We start from the raw sequence: 18,780 nt of genomic DNA, 5'->3' as shown, positions 1-18,780 counted from the left end.
TCCTACATAATTAATGGCCCACGCCTTTTTTAGTTCATGTCATTATGTCAGCTTCATATAAATTTGAATAGTTTCTTAGGTTTTGCCTTTAGTTCTAGAAGTGGATTTTATTTCCACCTCGCGTAAGCCCTTTCTTTTCAGTTCCCTTTTATCTTGAGGACAAGCGTCAAGCTATATAATAGTTCTTGTCACAATTTGGCGGGCTACCTTTAGTTTAACCACATTTAGTTTTGGAACTCACTTTTGAATCTGAAGCATATAATGAACTATTCTAAAATGATCATTGGGTTCTGAACATAGCTCTAAATCTCAACTTTTCAAACTTTAGACTTTGTCTTTCCTTTATATACTTGGTACCAACTGAATGGTCGAGCACCGACATGTCTGATGTTTAACTTTGAACATTAAAACTTGACTAACTTGAATAAGGCATCAAATAGAAAACATAATTTAGTTCAAGTTTATATGTTGGGGTCTGACAAGGAAATTAAAACTCTTTACTTAGTGCTAAACAAGTCCTTGGGAACCATGATGACCTTTTGTGCTAAGATAAAAGGTCGTTGGGACTTAGAGGCTAGGAACATGGGCACTTAAGTTAGTGGAAAAGAGTTTGTTGGACTTTGATAGAAGTTCTTGAATCAAAGTAAAATCCCAACAAACTAGAAAAATCACTAAGTATTGGAACTTTTGGAATTGTGTGAGCATCACAACACACAATTTGCCATATGAAAATTGAAAACTAAGAAACAAGATAAAAATTAGATGAAAATAGGTAAATTTGAACAACAATAATAAAATTAATTTAAATAAATAATATAAATATAAATAAATGTAAAAATGCATCTATTTTTAATAAATAAAATAATTGACCGAAGCTTGATATTTGTCTATTAATTAACATAATATGTGATAACAGTGAAAATTTAAAATATTCTATCATTGCAAAATAAAATTAATTTTATTGGTAAAACATTCCAAAGGGTGACACTTGTTTTATTCCATGTTGCCTTCCCACACTTATAGTGTAGGCCTATATTTGAAATATTATTCTTTCTAGGAGAGTGCCACGGTGCATGGATGGAATTATAAAATTAATAAAAGAATTACCTCAAAAAGTCGCTCCTCCTCCAACAGAGAGATCAGTTGTGCATGTGAATTTTATTCTTGATGAGCCCACATCCCATCGCTGCAGCGGGCAACTTCCCGACTTTCTCTATTCCCTCTTCAAAAATCACTCCCATACCCATGAAGAAGTGGGCCTCCACATGGCAGTGGAAAGCCCATACTCCTGGATTGTCGGCCTTAAAACAAATGGCCGTCCATTCGTATGGATACACAGCTACTGCGTTGCGCAGCGGAGGATTGACCATATTGTAGTTTTGAGGGTCCTTCACTGGGTCGAACACGCCCTCTGCATGTCCAAGAATCCAGAAATCATGGCGATGCATATGCCATGGATGGATCTCTGAATTGTTGACATTCAGAGTATTCACATTCTGAAGAATCACATCTACAACTGAGTTCAATTCGAAGACGTACACGCCGTTCCCTTCGACGGCGTTGGTATTTGGGGGAGGAATTGTGATGTTGTAGTCACGGGGACTGTACACTTCTGGAGGTGGGGTGGTGTAGGCGCGCTTGATTTTTGTGTATCCGTTGATCTTGTTCTGCGTGTTGAGAAGGATCAGCTGCCTGTTGGAGTGAAGTGGAGGAAGCTCTTCGCGTTCTCTGAAAGCAACAATTTTCTTGCCAAATGCGAATGATATTCAGTGTTATTCAATGCCAAAATGACTATAATTGATTCTCTTTAAGTACAAGTACGTAGCAATAATCATACAACTCTATGCATAGTTGGCAATAGTTAGGAAAGGAATGTGTTACACTCAATCAAATTTAGATTTGAATTTTACAATTTCAATGGTCAAATGCATGGGGATGATCACTCTCCTATCTACAATATTGACTTTAGAGAGAATATCTAAGAATATGTGCATGTATAAGGTCAATTTAAAGAATGTATGAATATGTGAGTAATAATGAAAAAGATATGGATGAAAAGATGTGGAAATATAAATAAATTGATGAATAACAATATGAAGTATAATTTAATTTTGTACAAGTATATATTATTTATCAATATATAAATATATTAATTCATTTTCTCAAATTAAACTCAAAAAATAAATGAAAATTATTAATTTTAGAATTATAATATTATTTATAAGCTAAAACACTTCAAATTGAACTTTTAATCTTCTATTTAAAACAAGAGCTCTGCTAGAGCAGGAGTCCCTGCCTTGTGTAAGTAATGAGAGGAATCAAGCATTGCAGTAGAAAATGACATATAAAGGGATTGGAGCAAAGAGTAAGTGCTTGTGTTTTTTGTAATGTAAAAGAAAGTGTTTGAAATTTGTATAAAGTGGTATTTTGAAATGTAAGGTAAGCAATACGATGCTTGTTCTAGAGAGAGCTAAAGAGTGGATGAGATTTACATTTACAAAAACTAACGATGGTATTGAGTGTCTATAGTAAAAGTCAATTAAGTAGTGATTTACAAAACAAAATAAGATAGGCGTCTCTTTGAATATTCTAGGTAGGTATGTGAATAGGAGTTTTAGTTCTTGAGCAGTTGAAGCAAGCAGCTTTTCATTGTTTTCAATTTGTCATTTTATAACCTGCAAAATTAACAAAATTAAGATATTAGTTAAAAAACTTGGAGAGCATCTGAAATGAGAAAATGTAGAAAGATTAAAAATTGTAGTGTTACATGAAAATAGAAATAGAAGTTGGCAATGTAGATTATGATTCAAGTGTTTAGAAAATTGTCCACTAAAATTTATTATTTCCTGAGAAAATTGCATGTTAATACCAACAAGGAAGAAATCATTCTACAAGTGAAAGTTTATAGCATTTATGTAGCAAAAGCCTAGCTAAACAAAACTATTTAGAAATAATAAAAAAGAAACGCAAAGATTGGATTTCTCATGAAGTTTTCAAGTTAAAAATTTTGTAGGCTCATTGATGCATGGGTGCTGCTATTAACAACAAGAATTTTTGGAAAAAAAAATTTAATAATTATGCTTTCCTACAAACTGTTCTGTTGCTGTAGATTGTAATTGATTCATATGTCAAAGAATGTCTGAAGAACTCATAATACATAAACTATTGAACTCAAAATGGCTAATTCGTAGCAGATAAAACCTAGAAACTTCCATAAATGTATATATCAGAAAGGGATCCAGAACCAACATCTACACAGAGCGATCAAATACAACATACATGGGTTTTATTTGAAGTTTAATAACATTATGGCAAGCCTCTTTGGTGTTGTGTGTACGTGTTTGTAGGAGGAAGGAGAGGAACGTCATAAGAGACTCTTCTCGTGGGATTATGATCAGCAATATTAGAGAACTGGTAGCAATATTCAACTTAGATGCAATTGGAATGAAGGTCAAGATGGGTGAAACCTGGACCCCTTTCATAAAGGGAATTGTGACAACAACAATGAAAGAGTTTATTACTGAGTAGCTGGAAAGGATCTTTGGACTGAGTGAAGGACTTTCCTTTTTCACCAGCTCTAAATCCTATATTACTGTTTTCATTTTTAACTCAAGGAGCTACCCACTTTGGTAGCATTTCACTTAAACAATAATAATAATAATAATAAAACAGTCTACCCTGCAGACTCATATAGAAGATAACTGAAACAAGAAGTGAAACTATGAAAAAACTTGGAATTTTTGATAGCCAAGTGGAGCTTTTGATGAGATTTTTGTTTCACCTTGACCAATAATGGTTAAAGATGGTTATCATGAGCCAAGGGCTTTACACCAAGAGGGAATAATTCTGGATAGCTTTTGCCTAGTTTCCATGATACGGGCAATCAAGTCAAGTGGAAGTGAGAGAAAGCTTCCTACAATTATTACATGTAATAAATAGTTCTAGAGAAAGCTCACCAGCTTATTTGTTGACACAATTAATTAAATTGGTTTCAGCTATTATATTTATTCTTTGTTTCTATATATGCAAATTTTGTCTTTTTGTTTTTGTTTTCCTTGATTTTAGTTTTCCATGTCTTTATAATACTAATTTTTTGGTTCTGTATTCAAGAATGAATACCACTCTTAAGGGTAGAAGATATTTGTGATATCATAGAACTCCTAAAGTGAGAAGAGGGGTCTAGAAGATAGACCCAAAACATAAAGTTGATATAATAAGGAAATCACATTGTGAAATCCAGAAACTAAAAACTCAAAATGTCTTATTGTCCATAAAAAGATAAAAAATTAAAATTAAATAAAAATATAAAAGAATATAATTAAATTTGATTCTATTTTGACTAAAGTTAATGAATAAAGAACTAAGCAAGGAGCCAGTTTAAGAATTCATTACTCACCTTAAGCAGTAAATGTAGGGAAACTAGAAAATTGCTCTGTGCAAAAGATAACCTGCAAGACAAAAGCACAGTTACATTGTCAATTCATTTGACAATATTTTCTTTTGCTTAATAAATCATTTAATACAAAATCATATCAAAAATAAAATTTGTGTTCTGAAAGGTGTTTCATGTTTTTTCCTCAAGCTAATGAAAATAAAACAAATGAGAAGACTAGAAGTCTGATTTTATTAATGTTTCTGTCAGCAATTTGATTATCAAGGTTTCTATTTGGACTGTAGTAATTATTTAATTAGTCGGTTGTATTTCATTATCCAGTAAAGTCAATATTTTAACAGTTCACACCTTACTCGAGCTTTGATCCTAAGCTTGTCAATAACCAAACCGAAACATTGAAACTAATATTATATAGAAAATTGTAATTATTACATTCAAGCTAATATTATATTATAGACTATAAAAAGTAATTAAATTTTATGCTATTATAAATGTGTTCTTAGCAATTCTTGATCTTACATGTCTACTTTATATTTTCTTATGAACTGTGATTATCACTATTAAGGACTTGATCCATTATTAGTACCAATATACCAGTATTTCTTACTACTTTCTAATATAAACTATAGTATCCCATCTAAACTACCTGTTAACTTGAATCTGTAACAACTTTTCCTTAATTCAATATTCTCAAGTCATTCATATTATAATTACCTTAAAACGAAAAATTCCCTATAAGTATTAGTCACGATATATTGTTTTATCATAATACATTTTAGTTGCAAAATAGCTGCCCATAGAGCCCTGTGGCTCAATGGTAAGCCCTAGTAACAGTCTACGGTCACCTCTGCTACACCCTGCATATGATTCCAACAAATCTAGAACAAACAACACTATAAATGTTTTTCAGAAACAGGAAGAAACGTGGGAGCATCGACAGGGTATGGTAACTATTTAACAAATTGCCTAAAAGAACTACCAGGGAACTTTCTATTTTCTTACCTTGTAGAAAAATGTGGTTATATAATAGATGGAAGAAGCAACTATTATGACAAATGGGATTAGGATTCACATTTTTCAGTAATCAAAGTATTTTTGCACTAGAGTATATTATTGGTGTAGCTTTTTTATTTATATTTTCATGATTTCATAACTACTTCAAAGCTTATTTGCAAAATAAATTTACATGTCACATTTCCACCAATTTTATCACACAAGATATTTTAATTGTGAAATGTTGGTTTATTAGTAAATTTTGATGCAGTAAAAACTTGATATAAGTTTTAAAAGTATTTTTAGGCATGCCATCAGCTGATAAAGAAGTAAGCAACTACAAAACTAAATGAATCAAAGTTCCATATGATGGGTGATTAATTGTACAAGAACTGAGCACTAGTAAAACACGTTCTTAACTTTTCTTGAATTAGAAGGTAAGGCCAAAATTTCAAGTCAGGTCTATTGAAGACAACAATTACTAAATACATTGATTTCTTTTTAGTATCAATCATGTATCATCCCTTAGTTCATGTTGCACACTTATGTTGTACTGTAATGTTTTATAAGTATAATCGTTGCTTAGATTTCCAAAAGAAAGGTTATCATTTTGTAAAGAAAACAATGCCAATCAAACTGGAGCCTTTGTCCTGGACCAGTAAGGCTACAAACTTCGGAATGTATGAATGGATAAAAGTCAAAATAGCTCTAAATTTTTTTCAAGAACTTTTTCCATACAACAGTCTATGTACTCTCCATTTGTAAAGAACATAACACATCCTGTTCATTCAAAGACACACACAGTGTCTGAAATTCATTATTATGTCTGTAAAATTATTTGGGTTTTATTAAATATCTGTGGATGGAAATAAATGTTGAATTATATCTTTAGAACTCTTACTGCAACTTTTACAACTGCTGCAAACACCCAGAATTGGAAATACAACTTTGTTCATAAGAGGATTTTGTTTTATTAATCATGTTTTATTTAAATAATTTATTTTTAAAAACATGCATCAAGTCAATTAAGGTTTATTGACCAGATGTAAACAATATGTAAATAACTAACAACAAGACAAATATTTTTTTGAAAAAAACATAAATAAAAAGGCATGACAGTTTCTCTATGTGCTAATATTAGCACTATTCTTAAAAGTTAAACTATCATAATTTTATTCTATGTTTGGTTCAGAATAGAAAAATAATCAAATGAATCTGAGCTCAGTCCAAGTCTTACAACTATGGTATTTACATTCTCTAGATATGATGTTTCCTTGTATGATAGTTTAACAACTAAAGAAATCTACAAATTTACTCTTCAGATTTTTAACTTTTCCAAAAAAAATCTATTTCATGATTAAAATAGAAGACTGAGTAAGGATGCTTCAAGCAACTACTATGGATGGACCAATTCCTTCAACTCTTTCAAAATTTATGCAAATAAATATTTGTAAGAATGTGTTTTCTTCATATGGTTTTGTTTAAAAAAAGAGAAACTGGAAAAACTGCTAGCATTGGTTTCTCTATTGAAATCTTAGCTATTCTGAATTCATTAAAAACTTTGTTTGCACCTATGTATTTAACATGTTATTTTATTCTCCTTCAATGTCTCTGTGTATATCTTGATTAGTAATGAGATTTCAATAATATTTGATCTTATCTATTTTAAAGTCAATGAATCTTTATTTCATACTACTAATTTCATCTTTTATTCTATTATCTTTTTACCAGCATGAAAGGCACGGGTTCAATTCTCAGACAGCCTCGGTCCGACAGAATGAAAAAGGTACTTTGGATGGATTCTCACATGCCCAAATATCCACAATGAGCGATGACAAGGACTACGCTCAAGCATCAAATGGTATATGTGAAATAGTAATGCTGAAATCTACCGGTCTTATCAGAGAAAAAGGGTCGAGGGCTTATGGAGCTATCTGAGGTATAAGAAATTAAACATAATGGTATTAGTAGTAATTAAACTTCACCCTAAAGGTATCCTAAAACACTCAAAACAAGGAAAATAAAAGGTTATGAAGGAACATTAGGACTTAAACACAAGCAAATGACTTCGAGAGAAATCTTGATAAACAGAAATAGTGCATATAATTATAATTATATAATAATTAAATAATAAATGTTTCTAGATACTAGTAAACATTTTTTTTTCTTTTTAACTCATAAACTTTATTTAAAACAAATTGGAAGAATCATGGAGGATGTACATACCTGGAATATGGTCAATTCAAATAGATATATTTGTCAATGAAATCCTATAAAGATTAAATGTTGTACTTATTATTTATTTCATTCCATAAAAATATCTATGAGTTGAGAATATGTAAGAAAATAATTTTCAAAACATAAAATATCGACTTAATATATTATAACGTGAATGTTTCAACAAAAAAATCAGATATCTCTTATTTAACTTTCATTTTAACAATTCCTTATAATATCTAGTTTAAAATAAATTGTAAAAAACATTAATCTTATTTTGTGAAAATCAGATATGTGTACTATAAAATAAACATAAAATATTGACTTAATATACTATAACGTGAATGTTTCAACAAAAAATTCAGATGTCTGTTATTTAACTTTCATTTTAACAATTCCTTACAATATATACTTCAAAAATAAATTGTAAAACCATCAATCTTATTTTGCGAAAAATCAGATACGTGTAAATATAAAATAAAATTCTAACCCTTAAGTATGATTGGAATCCTCCATATTTTATAGAAAGAATAATAAAAAATAAATCTAAGTACAATTTTCAACCTGTAGTTTAAGTAATTCAAAATTATGAAATTTTTTCTTGTTATTATTATTGTAATTTAAAATCCACTTAGTGAATACCAGTTAGAATTCTAACAACTTGGATAAAATTTGAAACTGATTTTATTGGAAATAATTAAATTGATTAAATTAATATATATTTTATATAGTAATTTGAATATGGGTAATTAAACTCTTCTGAATTAAAATAATTTATAACTAAAATACAAAACATTACAAATTAAAATATGTTTATTATAATTATTTACAACTATTGACATCTCACCTAAATTTCTAAAATAATTTCAAATGGCACAAATTTGATAAAATATAGATTATGACAATCTTACTACATATTTTGGCAATTAACTGAATTTGTGTAAAAAATTATAATAAATATTTTGATAAAGTGAAAGATTTTACTTCAATCATGAAGCCAATGATATATTTTTAACCACTCGAACAAAAGTATTTAAAGGAAAAAGAAGTATGCATATCAGATCATATCTATTCACAAATATTTCAGTATTGGGAATGGCAAAACAATTGGGGATGAAACAAATCAGCAGCATTTTAAAATCTTCAAGAATGAGCTATACATCTACTGAATAAATTTTGTCAAGGTAATTAACACATGCAAAAGAGGAGAGAAACATTTGAGATATGCACAAGCGAATACGTATTTGAGTAATACACAAGCGAATACATGCAACATGACAAGTGTAATACTGTTCCTTCGCACAACTGGATTAGTTTGCCTAAATTTACCTCAAGCTTTGAAACTCAGTAGTTAATTCTACACAACTTATCTTGTCTTGACAGGGAGAAGTATATGCCTTTACCAAAAGTTTAATGTCTCCATTTAGCTGATTATGCTAACAATGGACAAAAGGTCTGACATTCGAATCACAATATGAGAGATTTGATACCCTGGACAATTGATAAGAGCCATTGCATGACCCTGCTTAAGAAATTGACTAAGCTGGGTTATTCAAGATATAAACTTGACTAAATTCTATGCAATTCATTCATGAAATTTGGTTGTGTTAGAATTTAGGGTTGGAAAAAATGTAGTGTTCTTAGAGAAATGAAAAGAAACAATGACAAGGAGTCAATTCTGATAGCAGTTGCAGATATTCTACTTCACGTGGGTATGATTTAGGGCTTTGAAATTTTTTTGATCGATCCAAGGAAATGAGTTGTGTTATAAAAGAAAGTGATTTTTTTAGGGAATGTATCCTTGTAACATTTACCAGTAACGTACCCAAATCCTAAATATTATAGTTTCTAGGGTTTCAGGACTATGTTCTTTAAGTCTGTAAATTAGTTTTTACCAAAAACCAAGCTAGTTGTTCTAAACCAACGCTTCTTGCAAGAAGGCACAAAATCATAATTGTGGATCAAGCAGACAGGTAAACAAATATAAATAGCTTCAGAAAAAGGAAACCAAATTAATTTTAAATTTGATGCAAAATTATTGGGTTTGGTTGAGTGTTAATGTGGAATCATTACCATAGGGAAGGAGTAGCGTTCCAAACCTCGTAGACAGGCTACCTATCAAAATTCCAATGTCCATGCCGCTGAAAAAAATGCTTTCCTATGTATGTTGGAAAGCAATCACATCAGATGCGTATATGGTGAGTTTTCTCTACACATTTGTCATTTATTCAAACAAGAAGTTTAATGTCTGTAGAAATTTGTTACCTGAATAATTGTATTATGAAGATGAAATTGCACTCACCACACTTTCTCACTAATTTTACGTTCTCCGTATTCCAGGAGGATAATAGACGATGATACATTGAACAAAATGTTGCCTTCTCTGTGTTCCACTGAACGAAATGCAAGAGGGCTGAAAGAGAGAGTGCAACGAAGAATCCAGAATGTAAAAAAGCTTAAAATTAAGCCAACTTGGACAATACTCATTCAATGGCATTAAATGCCAAAAGAATTTTAAGGATTTTACAACTGTTCATCTGGAATTAATAAATGCATAGACATTTTTAAAGATATTGAATTTGGCATTTTGTACATTTTGCACCTGATTTCCAACTAGTGTATATATTTTCTAAAGTTTTGGGGCATATGTATTTTCCTATTATTATTAATTGTATTTAATCAAATATTTTAGTCATATTATTAGTTATTAATAACAAGCTTGCATTTGAAAAATATTTAGATCATAAGGTACAACAGATCAATGATGGCATGTGCACTTGAACATTCTATGGGTAGAGTGGAAAGTGGAACTTAAAGCTATTTAATTCTAAGTCTTAAATATATATACATTGTGTGGAATGGAGATGAAAACGGATGTGGGCTATAATATTCAATTGTCTTTTCACTTATCAGGGTAAGAAATAGAGAGGTCTGACCTATACGTGAATTGGCAACTCTTTGTTGCAAAAGCATTAGTTTCTAGATTCAATGTTACACCTAATGGTCGTCTTAGAAAGAGTCAAGTTTTTGAAGGAATTAAAAAAATGGAATTTCATTTTCTTTACCGTTGTAGCTTCAAAGATTCCCACCGCCAAAACAACTATAAAATGGATTTCTGTGGAGAAAGAAAGCGCGCAGATCGATCTATGTGGTCTTAGATATTGGTCTTACTACTAATCTAGACTGCTTGCAATGGCTGGAAGAGTTTCCATTTTCCATGTGTTGTTTTCATTGTTGGCTCTCCTATCTTTTGCTGCTGAAGCAAAGGTGCATTTTCACAAATGGAAAGTAAATTAGGCGCCTGATTGCGTGCAGGCGAACATCATTTCTATAAATGGACAATACCCGGGGCCAACCATCAGAGCCAGAGAAGGGGACACCGTTGTTGTCCAGTTAGAAAACTTGATGTCAACTGAAAACGTTGTTATTCACTGGCATGGCATTCGCCAGGTTTGTGATCCGTTTGAATGTCACTTTCGTTTTAGGGCAGAAATAACTCTCTTGTTGTTTTGATTACAGATCGGCACTCTCTGGGACGACGGGACGCCTTCCATATCGCAGTGCGCAATCTCTTTCAATATGGAATGTGTGCTTCAGCTGACTGTAATATTGATGATGAATTTGTGAAATCCAGCCGGGGACGTACTTCTATCACGGTCATTATGGCCTACAGCGGTCCGCTGGGTTTTATGGATCTCTGATAGTAGATGCGGCGGGCAAAGAGCCCTTCACCTGTGATGGCGAGCTTAGGATCGTTTTAAACGACTGGGGGCACAAGAGCACTTACGAACAGGCGGTTGGCCTCTCTTCCAATCCCTTTCGCTGGGTTGGGGAACCTGAGGTATATCATGCATAGGCGACATTGAAGCTTACAAACCATTTCAATCTTGACATACGATCTATAGATTATAGTTATCATTCCATGCAATCAAACAGGTGTTATTGAAGCTTAATAATCATTTTAATCTTGACAATTTTTATTTGTGTGTTCCTCTTTACCAGTCGCTGCTGATAGAGGGACGAGGACAATACAACTGTTCAGCAGCAACTGAAAATACATGCAATGCTACAAACCCCACAGTGCTCGCCTTTAGTCCTGCTGGTGCGATCTGGGAACACATACCGCCTCTGTATTGCAAGTGTGGCATCTCTTTCGTCCCTCAACTTCTTGATCCAGGTTGGTCAGTTTGACCTAAAATATTTATTCACTAAATCAAGCCGCTTTAAAAAGTAAGTAGTCTTCCCCAAAGATAAGCAATTGATTCTAGTCAAGGATCCATGGTTTTCGTAAATGGGGCCGTTTAAGCCTTTCCCATGTTTCTCATATTTGGTTTTATACAGGGACAAAAGATGACGGTTGTGGAGGCAGACGGACATTACGTAGAGACTGTGGAAGTAGACAACCTGGACGTTTACTCTGGTGAGTCCTATTCCGTTCTGATAACGGCGAATCAGGACCCTTCTCAAAACTACCGGGCGGGTTTGAACGTCAGAGGCAGGCCGCCCAAGACGCCCACTGGACTGGCCATCCTTAACTACCATATTACGCACAGAAATATTTCCCAAGTCTCTAAACACAAGAATAAAAGGCGAGAAGAGCCATGTTGGAGAGCGACGTGACGACGGGTGACAACAAGGGAGAAGTTATACAGATGGGAATGGTGGCATGCTATTCCATGAGAGCAACCGGGAGTGCAATGCACCACATCTTCTTCAAGGTGAATAGGAAGTAGAAATACTAATGGCTATGTTAACTTTTTCAAGGCATATGTCATTTTAAAAATTGGGTATCATCTTCTATTGCCACGTCCCTACACTCTCTACATGCCTTCCACGTTTAAAAGAGAGTGTCTAAAATAAGGAGTAGCCGGCACAGATAAGAGGGGCGAGAAGGAGACTGCAAGGCAACTGTTATTCATAGAGTTCACTGCCTACAAACCCCACATGGTCACGTTCAGATTTGAAGAGGATTTCTTTCGCAGTGAAACTTATATACTGCATTAAGACTCTGGGTACCGTGGGGTCATGCTCTATAGCCCCTTCAAGGGGTATGAAGGAGGCACATGGAGGAGTTTCTGTACACTCTACAAGTTAGGCTACCTTCTGCTTGCACACAAGGTATTCCCAACCTTCATTTCCTTCAGACTGGCTAGAGATTACAACAATGCGAGACCAGATGGATAGAATGTCAAGCTAAGATGTCGTCCCTATTGATAACTGATGGTGCTCTAGCATGCAGCTAGATTAATTTAGTTAATAGTTTTTTTTTTCAAAAGTGGGACTCAACTTCTTGCAGCCACCCATAAATTTGTGTTATGATTCTCTTATTTAAATATAGCCTATAATACATAATCTAAATGATTTTCAACTATAATGGACCCTTAGAGGATAAAAGTACAAACTTGTGTCTCACTTTTATAAAGCAAAAGGCTAGCAATAGAAAAATAATTCAACTTGAATGGCACAAAAGTGATATTTCTATTTGGTATTTGAAGATGATGTAAACTGTTGAAATGTGTAAAAGTGCATGAAGTTAATGCCTATTATTTTTTTTAAATATTTGGAACAAGAATTGATATATTTTTTTAATTATTAAAGCCATTTTTTCAATTATTGAAAAATACTGCAAATTAGGGGTTTCACCTCGCACCACAAAACTATATGTAAATAATCTTGTTTTCCTCTGATTTTGAAATATGTTTTAGATGACATCTATAGCCAGTGCAGAAAAAAAAATCTGATTTCGATGTATATTTTCACCGTTATATAACAATTCAAAGTCCAAGTTTCTTGAAATCGATAGTTTTCATCTCCCACCAAATTTTCCCTATCAAAACTATAGAAATCCCCAAAAAAACTATATATTCTTGAAGAGGACTCTCTCCTCTAGCGTTATATATAATTTTTAAATTTTTCTGATATGATTTACTATTTTTTTTGTTTTTCCAAATCAGAGTCTTCTTGAATGTTAATATACCTACCTGTAGTTTTTTGTAGTTTTAATACACTAATTCTAATTTAAATTCTATAAAAAATTATATGTTAATGTTCCTCACTCCGACCTCTTGAAAAGGGTATTTTTAATTTTTTTTAAATAAAAAAGTTGATGGTCAAATGCTTAGTAGAACTTGAAAGTTCAGCAAATTGGGGGGTTTTTGTTGAGTAGGCTGTCATGTGGGATGCCACATAGGCAGTCTTGGTCGAGTCAAAGTAGGACTCGACTGAGTCCCCCAAGCGGTGGGACCCTCCGCAAGCAGTCGCATGGGGAAGTGGCCACTCGCTTCCCCACCCTTTCCCTCAGATATTAATGAGGTGATTTTTTAATTTTTTTAAATCAAAAAACAAAAAACTATTCATAAAATCTTCAATTTTTTTTCAAGGAAGTTGGTTTTTTTCAAGGAAGGAGGTGATTTTTTCGAAGGAGGTGTTTTTTTATCTAGAAGGTGATTTTTTACAAAGGAGTTTATTTTTTTCTTAAGGAATATTGACTTGCGATTTTAGGAAAGAAAATTTCAATACTTTGTGTAATGGGGAATAAAAGAAAGAGAAAAAAATATGATCGTATAAGGAATGATTCAAAGAAAGGTCATACAAAATGTAATCAAGAGAAACCTGTTGATGTTGAAGAAGATCATGTTGATGTTGAAGATGATGCAACTAAAGTACTAGAAGAAATTGGTACTAGGCAAGGTACGAATTTTTCTTATGTCATGAGAAATTTGATGGAGATAAATGAGTATTCTCTTTTCAGTCAAATTTCATCTGAACACATGGTACCTGGGAGCACAATTAAATTGAATTGCAAAAACATGGGGGAGGAATATTTTGAAAAAAAAACTATGGTTGGGAGAGCATGAATATTTGTAAAGTTATTTAGGAAAAGAGAAATGACTCCTATTTTGGAGTTGTTGGGCGTTGATAATAGAAAAAACTTAGGAGGCCATGTAAAAGAAACAATAGTTGAAAATTTGCAAGATGCATTGAACATTATTGATACCACAATTCGAGGAGCTACTCCAAGTGCTGCATGTAGAGCATTGATGACTGTGATTTCTAGTAAGAGGTTGTCACATAAAAGACAAGTTACAACAATTTCTGACTTACTGCATATATCTCGAAAAATTGTTCAAAGATATATTAGGAGGAGAAATATGTTAGATGAAAACATTGAAATGAATTGGGTAAATATTTGTAGACTTCCTCAAAAAGATCAAATTTCTAAAGATGTAAGAAGACTGGTCATTGAATATTAGACTAGCCAGTCCTATGTTTCTTCCAATAGAAGGGACACTATATAGATGAAAGATGAAGAGACTGGTATGAATATTTCACATCCAAAACATTTTGTAGATAAAACACAAAGTGAACTATTTGAAGCATTCAAGGAAGAATTTTCAAATGTGAAAATATGTGAGACAATGTTTGAGAGGTTGCCCCCTTGCTTTGTATGCATAAATAAGTACATGAAAGTTGTTGTTGTCCAAATCATGTTGAGTTTCATCTTTACTTAGTCATATAAAAAAGCTATGGTAGTACTTAATCCAGATATGGTCATCCCTGGTAGTACAACACAATTTGTAAAATTTTATGTGATAAATCTGAAGATTTAGATGACTTCAATGTGCAGTGAATAAAAAGTACATGCATTGATTGTGGAGATTTGCAATAATTTGCATTACAAATAGAGAATATTGATGTTTCAATGCCAGCTTTGTGGAAGAGACTTCAATCTGAGACATATCAAACTAAGTCGGGAGATGAATCCAAAAAAATTGCATTGAAGGAAAGTGAATTACCCTACCTTAAATTCATGAACAGATTTGGTACTATGATTTATCCACATATCCAACATTGCCATGTTACATGATGGCAAGCTAAACAATTTCATGATTCCAAAAATTATTTTCCACCTGGTTGTACTCTTTCAATTGTAGGTTTCTCTGAGAACTATAAATTTGCCCCTCAATCGCAAATTCAAGCTCAATATTATCATTCTAATCAAGTTGCAATATTTGTGCAAGTGACCTATAGACATGCACAATTTGATGTGGATGGGGTAGAAAACTGTACTAATCCAAATGAATGCATTATCATCAAGGAGGTTCATTTCTACATCAATGATGATAAGGTTCATGATAGGAGCTATGTATCTCATTATTTTGTAATGTTTTTTGAAGACCTCGCAAATCGTGGGATAAATGTGTTAGGCCCAATATGGAAAGCTAATGTACTGAGAGGGGAGGGGTGAATCAATACTTCAAATCCTTTTATCAACAATATCTTCACTGTTATGTATAAACCACAAACTGATGTAACATAACATAAAGCTAAAATAAATAAATAACAATCATACATGATTCACTCCATAACACATATATTTTGGTTATGTAGAAACTCTTGGTTAGAGAGAAAAACTGTGGTGGGGATGGCACCCACAACTTCACTACTGCAATAATAAAGGTTGCTCGATTAGAGATACATGTTCAGCTATTTCTGATAGCTTACCCTGTTAGGAGTATCAAGATTATTAGATCTACCTTGCTAAAGGATTTTACAACGCTTATTATAAATGTTGCACTTGGTTAAAGGCTTTACAATTTATCGACTTTGTTAGAGTCTTTTACCTTGTTAAAGGTTTCTCTTACAACTTCAAAATATTACAATAAAATCTTTACAAATATCTGCAACTTTACATCCAGAATGTTATAGCAGATTCTATGTGCTCAAAATGAGATTACCTTGCTTATAGCATACCTCGGTAACCCATAAAGTAACTCGGTAAACCCTTCTATTTACTCTGTTCTTTGTCTGTTCTCTGAAATCCTTCTCGGTGACCTTTGTGTCTCTATGACAGTCATAACACTCAGTGCTTGCTTATGTATCAAACATGTCTCACTTCATACACCTCTATATCTCTATCTGATCTCAATCCATGCTGTATAAATAGATCTCTTATGTCAGTGATCAGGTTCATTGCTTCGATCTTACAAACATGATTTATCGAATGAATAACCATGCAAAATATTTCATTGGATAGATGACTTCGAAATCATACAAAATCTTTAAGTACAATTTGCAATGTAATAATGGTTCTTTGTTCCTTGATCTTGTAACATGTTTTCCCATGTGTGTCTAGGTTCAATGAATCTGGGAACATGTTTCACTCGGTATATCATTGTTTCTGCTCGGTAGACATGGAATGTTACTTGGTAGACAACTCGGTATATACTGGGCTCTGTGACTACTTTCTTCTATAATTGTCTGCTCTGTGCATACCGACTGAATGTTTTAGTAGTAGTAACCAACAAGAGTACATAGAATGACTTTGGATATAAAACTAATGGCAACTATAATAAATAGTAACAATCTACCCTTTTGACATTAGTTGAGATGTTTGACAAAACTACTTTCAAAGTCATAACTCAAAAATCTATATACTTACAAAATTTTGACAAAACTGACAGCATATACTTTTGTCAATGAAATAGTATATTCAGATATACTCCCCTTATCAATATAATGTACAAAAATCTGAGTTTGCATGCTCGGTGATCGATATTCTGTACTTGGTTCTGTTTGGTGATCACTGCTTGATATACTCCCCCTGTATACTACATTCCCCTGTGTACTTTGATACGATACTCACTCCCCCTTTTTGACAAACATCAAAACTTAGTTACCATTTGGTGGTGGCAACTGGTCAAAAATGGATTTGTACTTCGTTCTGGCATCGGTGAGAGCAGCAGAAAGGGAATCCTTAACACTGTCCATGAGTGAATTCTAATCTGTAATGTCAGCTAACAGTGAAATTAGTCCATCTAAGGTGCTTCCCTCTTGTTGAGTGGATAGGGAGGTAGCTTTGTTGATCTGTTCTTGGACGGATGAAAGATGAGGAATGAATAATGTTTGAAGTGTCATTATGTCCATCCTTATCTTGTGCTCTTCATTCCTAAGTTCAAATTGTTGAGTCATGAGCTTTTGTAACTTTGTATAAAAATTCTGAATGGAATTTGGCTTAGTGGTCAACTTATTTGAGAGATCGGTGATCTCTTTCTCAACCACTTCAGTTTTATTTTTGATATCTTTAATGAATAAATGTAAGGAGTTTCTGAAATAAATAAAGAATGTGCTTGAGTTAAGGGGTCAACTCAACAATAAATTTGACAAGTTTAACTTTGCCAATAGCAATAGCTTTTTGTACCTCTTCAACCATTTTAGCAGTGAGCTCCTTATCCTTTAACTTACTCAAATATTTAGATGCATCTACTCCAGATGTCTCTATCTTGGTTAGGAGTTCATCCAGTTGAATGTGGATGGTGGCATCTTTTGTCACTATTTCTTTAGGTAGCATATCGGTTAAGAGTACTTTCACCTTCTGAAGTACTTTATTTTTCTTTTGAATAGCCATTTGCTTCTCCTGTTCGACTTTGGCTTTGCATAGTTCACTGAATTCAATGAGTGCTTGCCCTTTTAACTTGGATATCAACATTGGGCAACACTATTGGTTTTGACAAATCTAATTTGAAACTATGCTTTTTCATTTTCTTTTCTTTACCTTTCATCGGTTGAACTAAAACAATGGCTTGGGAGACTTGTTGACCCTCGGTAGGTTGCTCGGTAGAGGCAACACTTTGGTCGGTTTCTTTAGCCTCTGTAGTGTCCTTTGGTGTCTCTGAGCTTGGTGTCTCTGTTGTAACATTTTCAGTGCTAGAGGGAGCCTAAGAGGTCTGTTCTTGAGAAGTACCTTCTCCTACTATTGACTTGTGACCTTTTGTGCCTTGTTCCGTATCCTAAGGGGCCTCGGTTGAAATAGGCTGATTGACCAGAGGATAGGGCTGAACTTGTTCCAAAACTGATTCACTAGATACGAGTTGGTCATAAGCATTCCCTTCTATCATTTCCTATTCTGGTGTCCATGATATCCTCATCAACTTGTATAGTGTCAGCATGATCTTGCTCGGTGATATCAGGATCTTTCTTGGTGACATCAACTATTTCAACTTCAGCTTGCTCACCAGTATTCTTGTTTTGAAAGATTTCCTACCATTTTTTTTTGGTCTCATTCTCTACATACAAGTAAAGGCCATTCATCAATTTCAAGGCTCTTTGCTTGACTAGGAATTTTGTGTGGCAGTTTTTCAGATGTTCGGTGATCTCATCTACCGACATGTCTGGGA

The 18,780-nt window shown here is 33.2% G+C and overlaps 1 protein-coding gene and 1 pseudogene across 1 annotated transcript; one reads left to right on the top strand and one right to left on the bottom strand.

Annotated features, from left to right (window-relative positions):
• Positions 1–1,139: 1,139 nt before the first annotated feature.
• On the bottom strand, positions 1,140–10,165 carry LOC131027008 (L-ascorbate oxidase-like). Its single transcript, XM_057957009.1, has 4 exons — positions 10,131–10,165; positions 9,906–10,016; positions 4,397–4,448; positions 1,140–1,745 (listed from the first exon to the last, which is right to left on the bottom strand). Exons 1-4 carry the CDS (start codon positions 10,163–10,165, stop codon positions 1,140–1,142), a joined length of 804 nt encoding a protein of 267 aa, XP_057812992.1.
• A 630-nt stretch (positions 10,166–10,795) lies between these two features.
• On the top strand, positions 10,796–12,278 carry LOC131027009 (L-ascorbate oxidase-like; annotated as a pseudogene).
• The last annotated feature ends 6,502 nt before the right edge of the window (positions 12,279–18,780 follow it).

The sequence above is a fragment of the Cryptomeria japonica genome, chromosome 10, assembly GCF_030272615.1.
Source record: "Cryptomeria japonica chromosome 10, Sugi_1.0, whole genome shotgun sequence".
NCBI lineage: Eukaryota > Viridiplantae > Streptophyta > Pinopsida > Cupressales > Cupressaceae > Cryptomeria > Cryptomeria japonica.
Note: the sequence above shows the minus strand (reverse complement) of the source record. Positions and strands in the feature narration are given on the sequence as shown.

What these genes read in the sequence shown, in the direction of transcription:
- LOC131027008 (XM_057957009.1), bottom strand. Translation starts at nt 10,165, where the DNA reads ATGTCTATGCATTTATTAATTCCAGATGAACAGTT. An exon ending in AAAATTAGTGAGAAAGTGTG is followed by an intron (nt 4,449 to 9,905) that starts GTGAGTGCAATT and finishes TTTGTCTTGCAG; the next exon opens with GTTATCTTTTGCACAGAGCA. An exon ending in CCCTACATTTACTGCTTAAG is followed by an intron (nt 1,746 to 4,396) that starts GTGAGTAATGAA and finishes GCATTTGGCAAG; the next exon opens with AAAATTGTTGCTTTCAGAGA.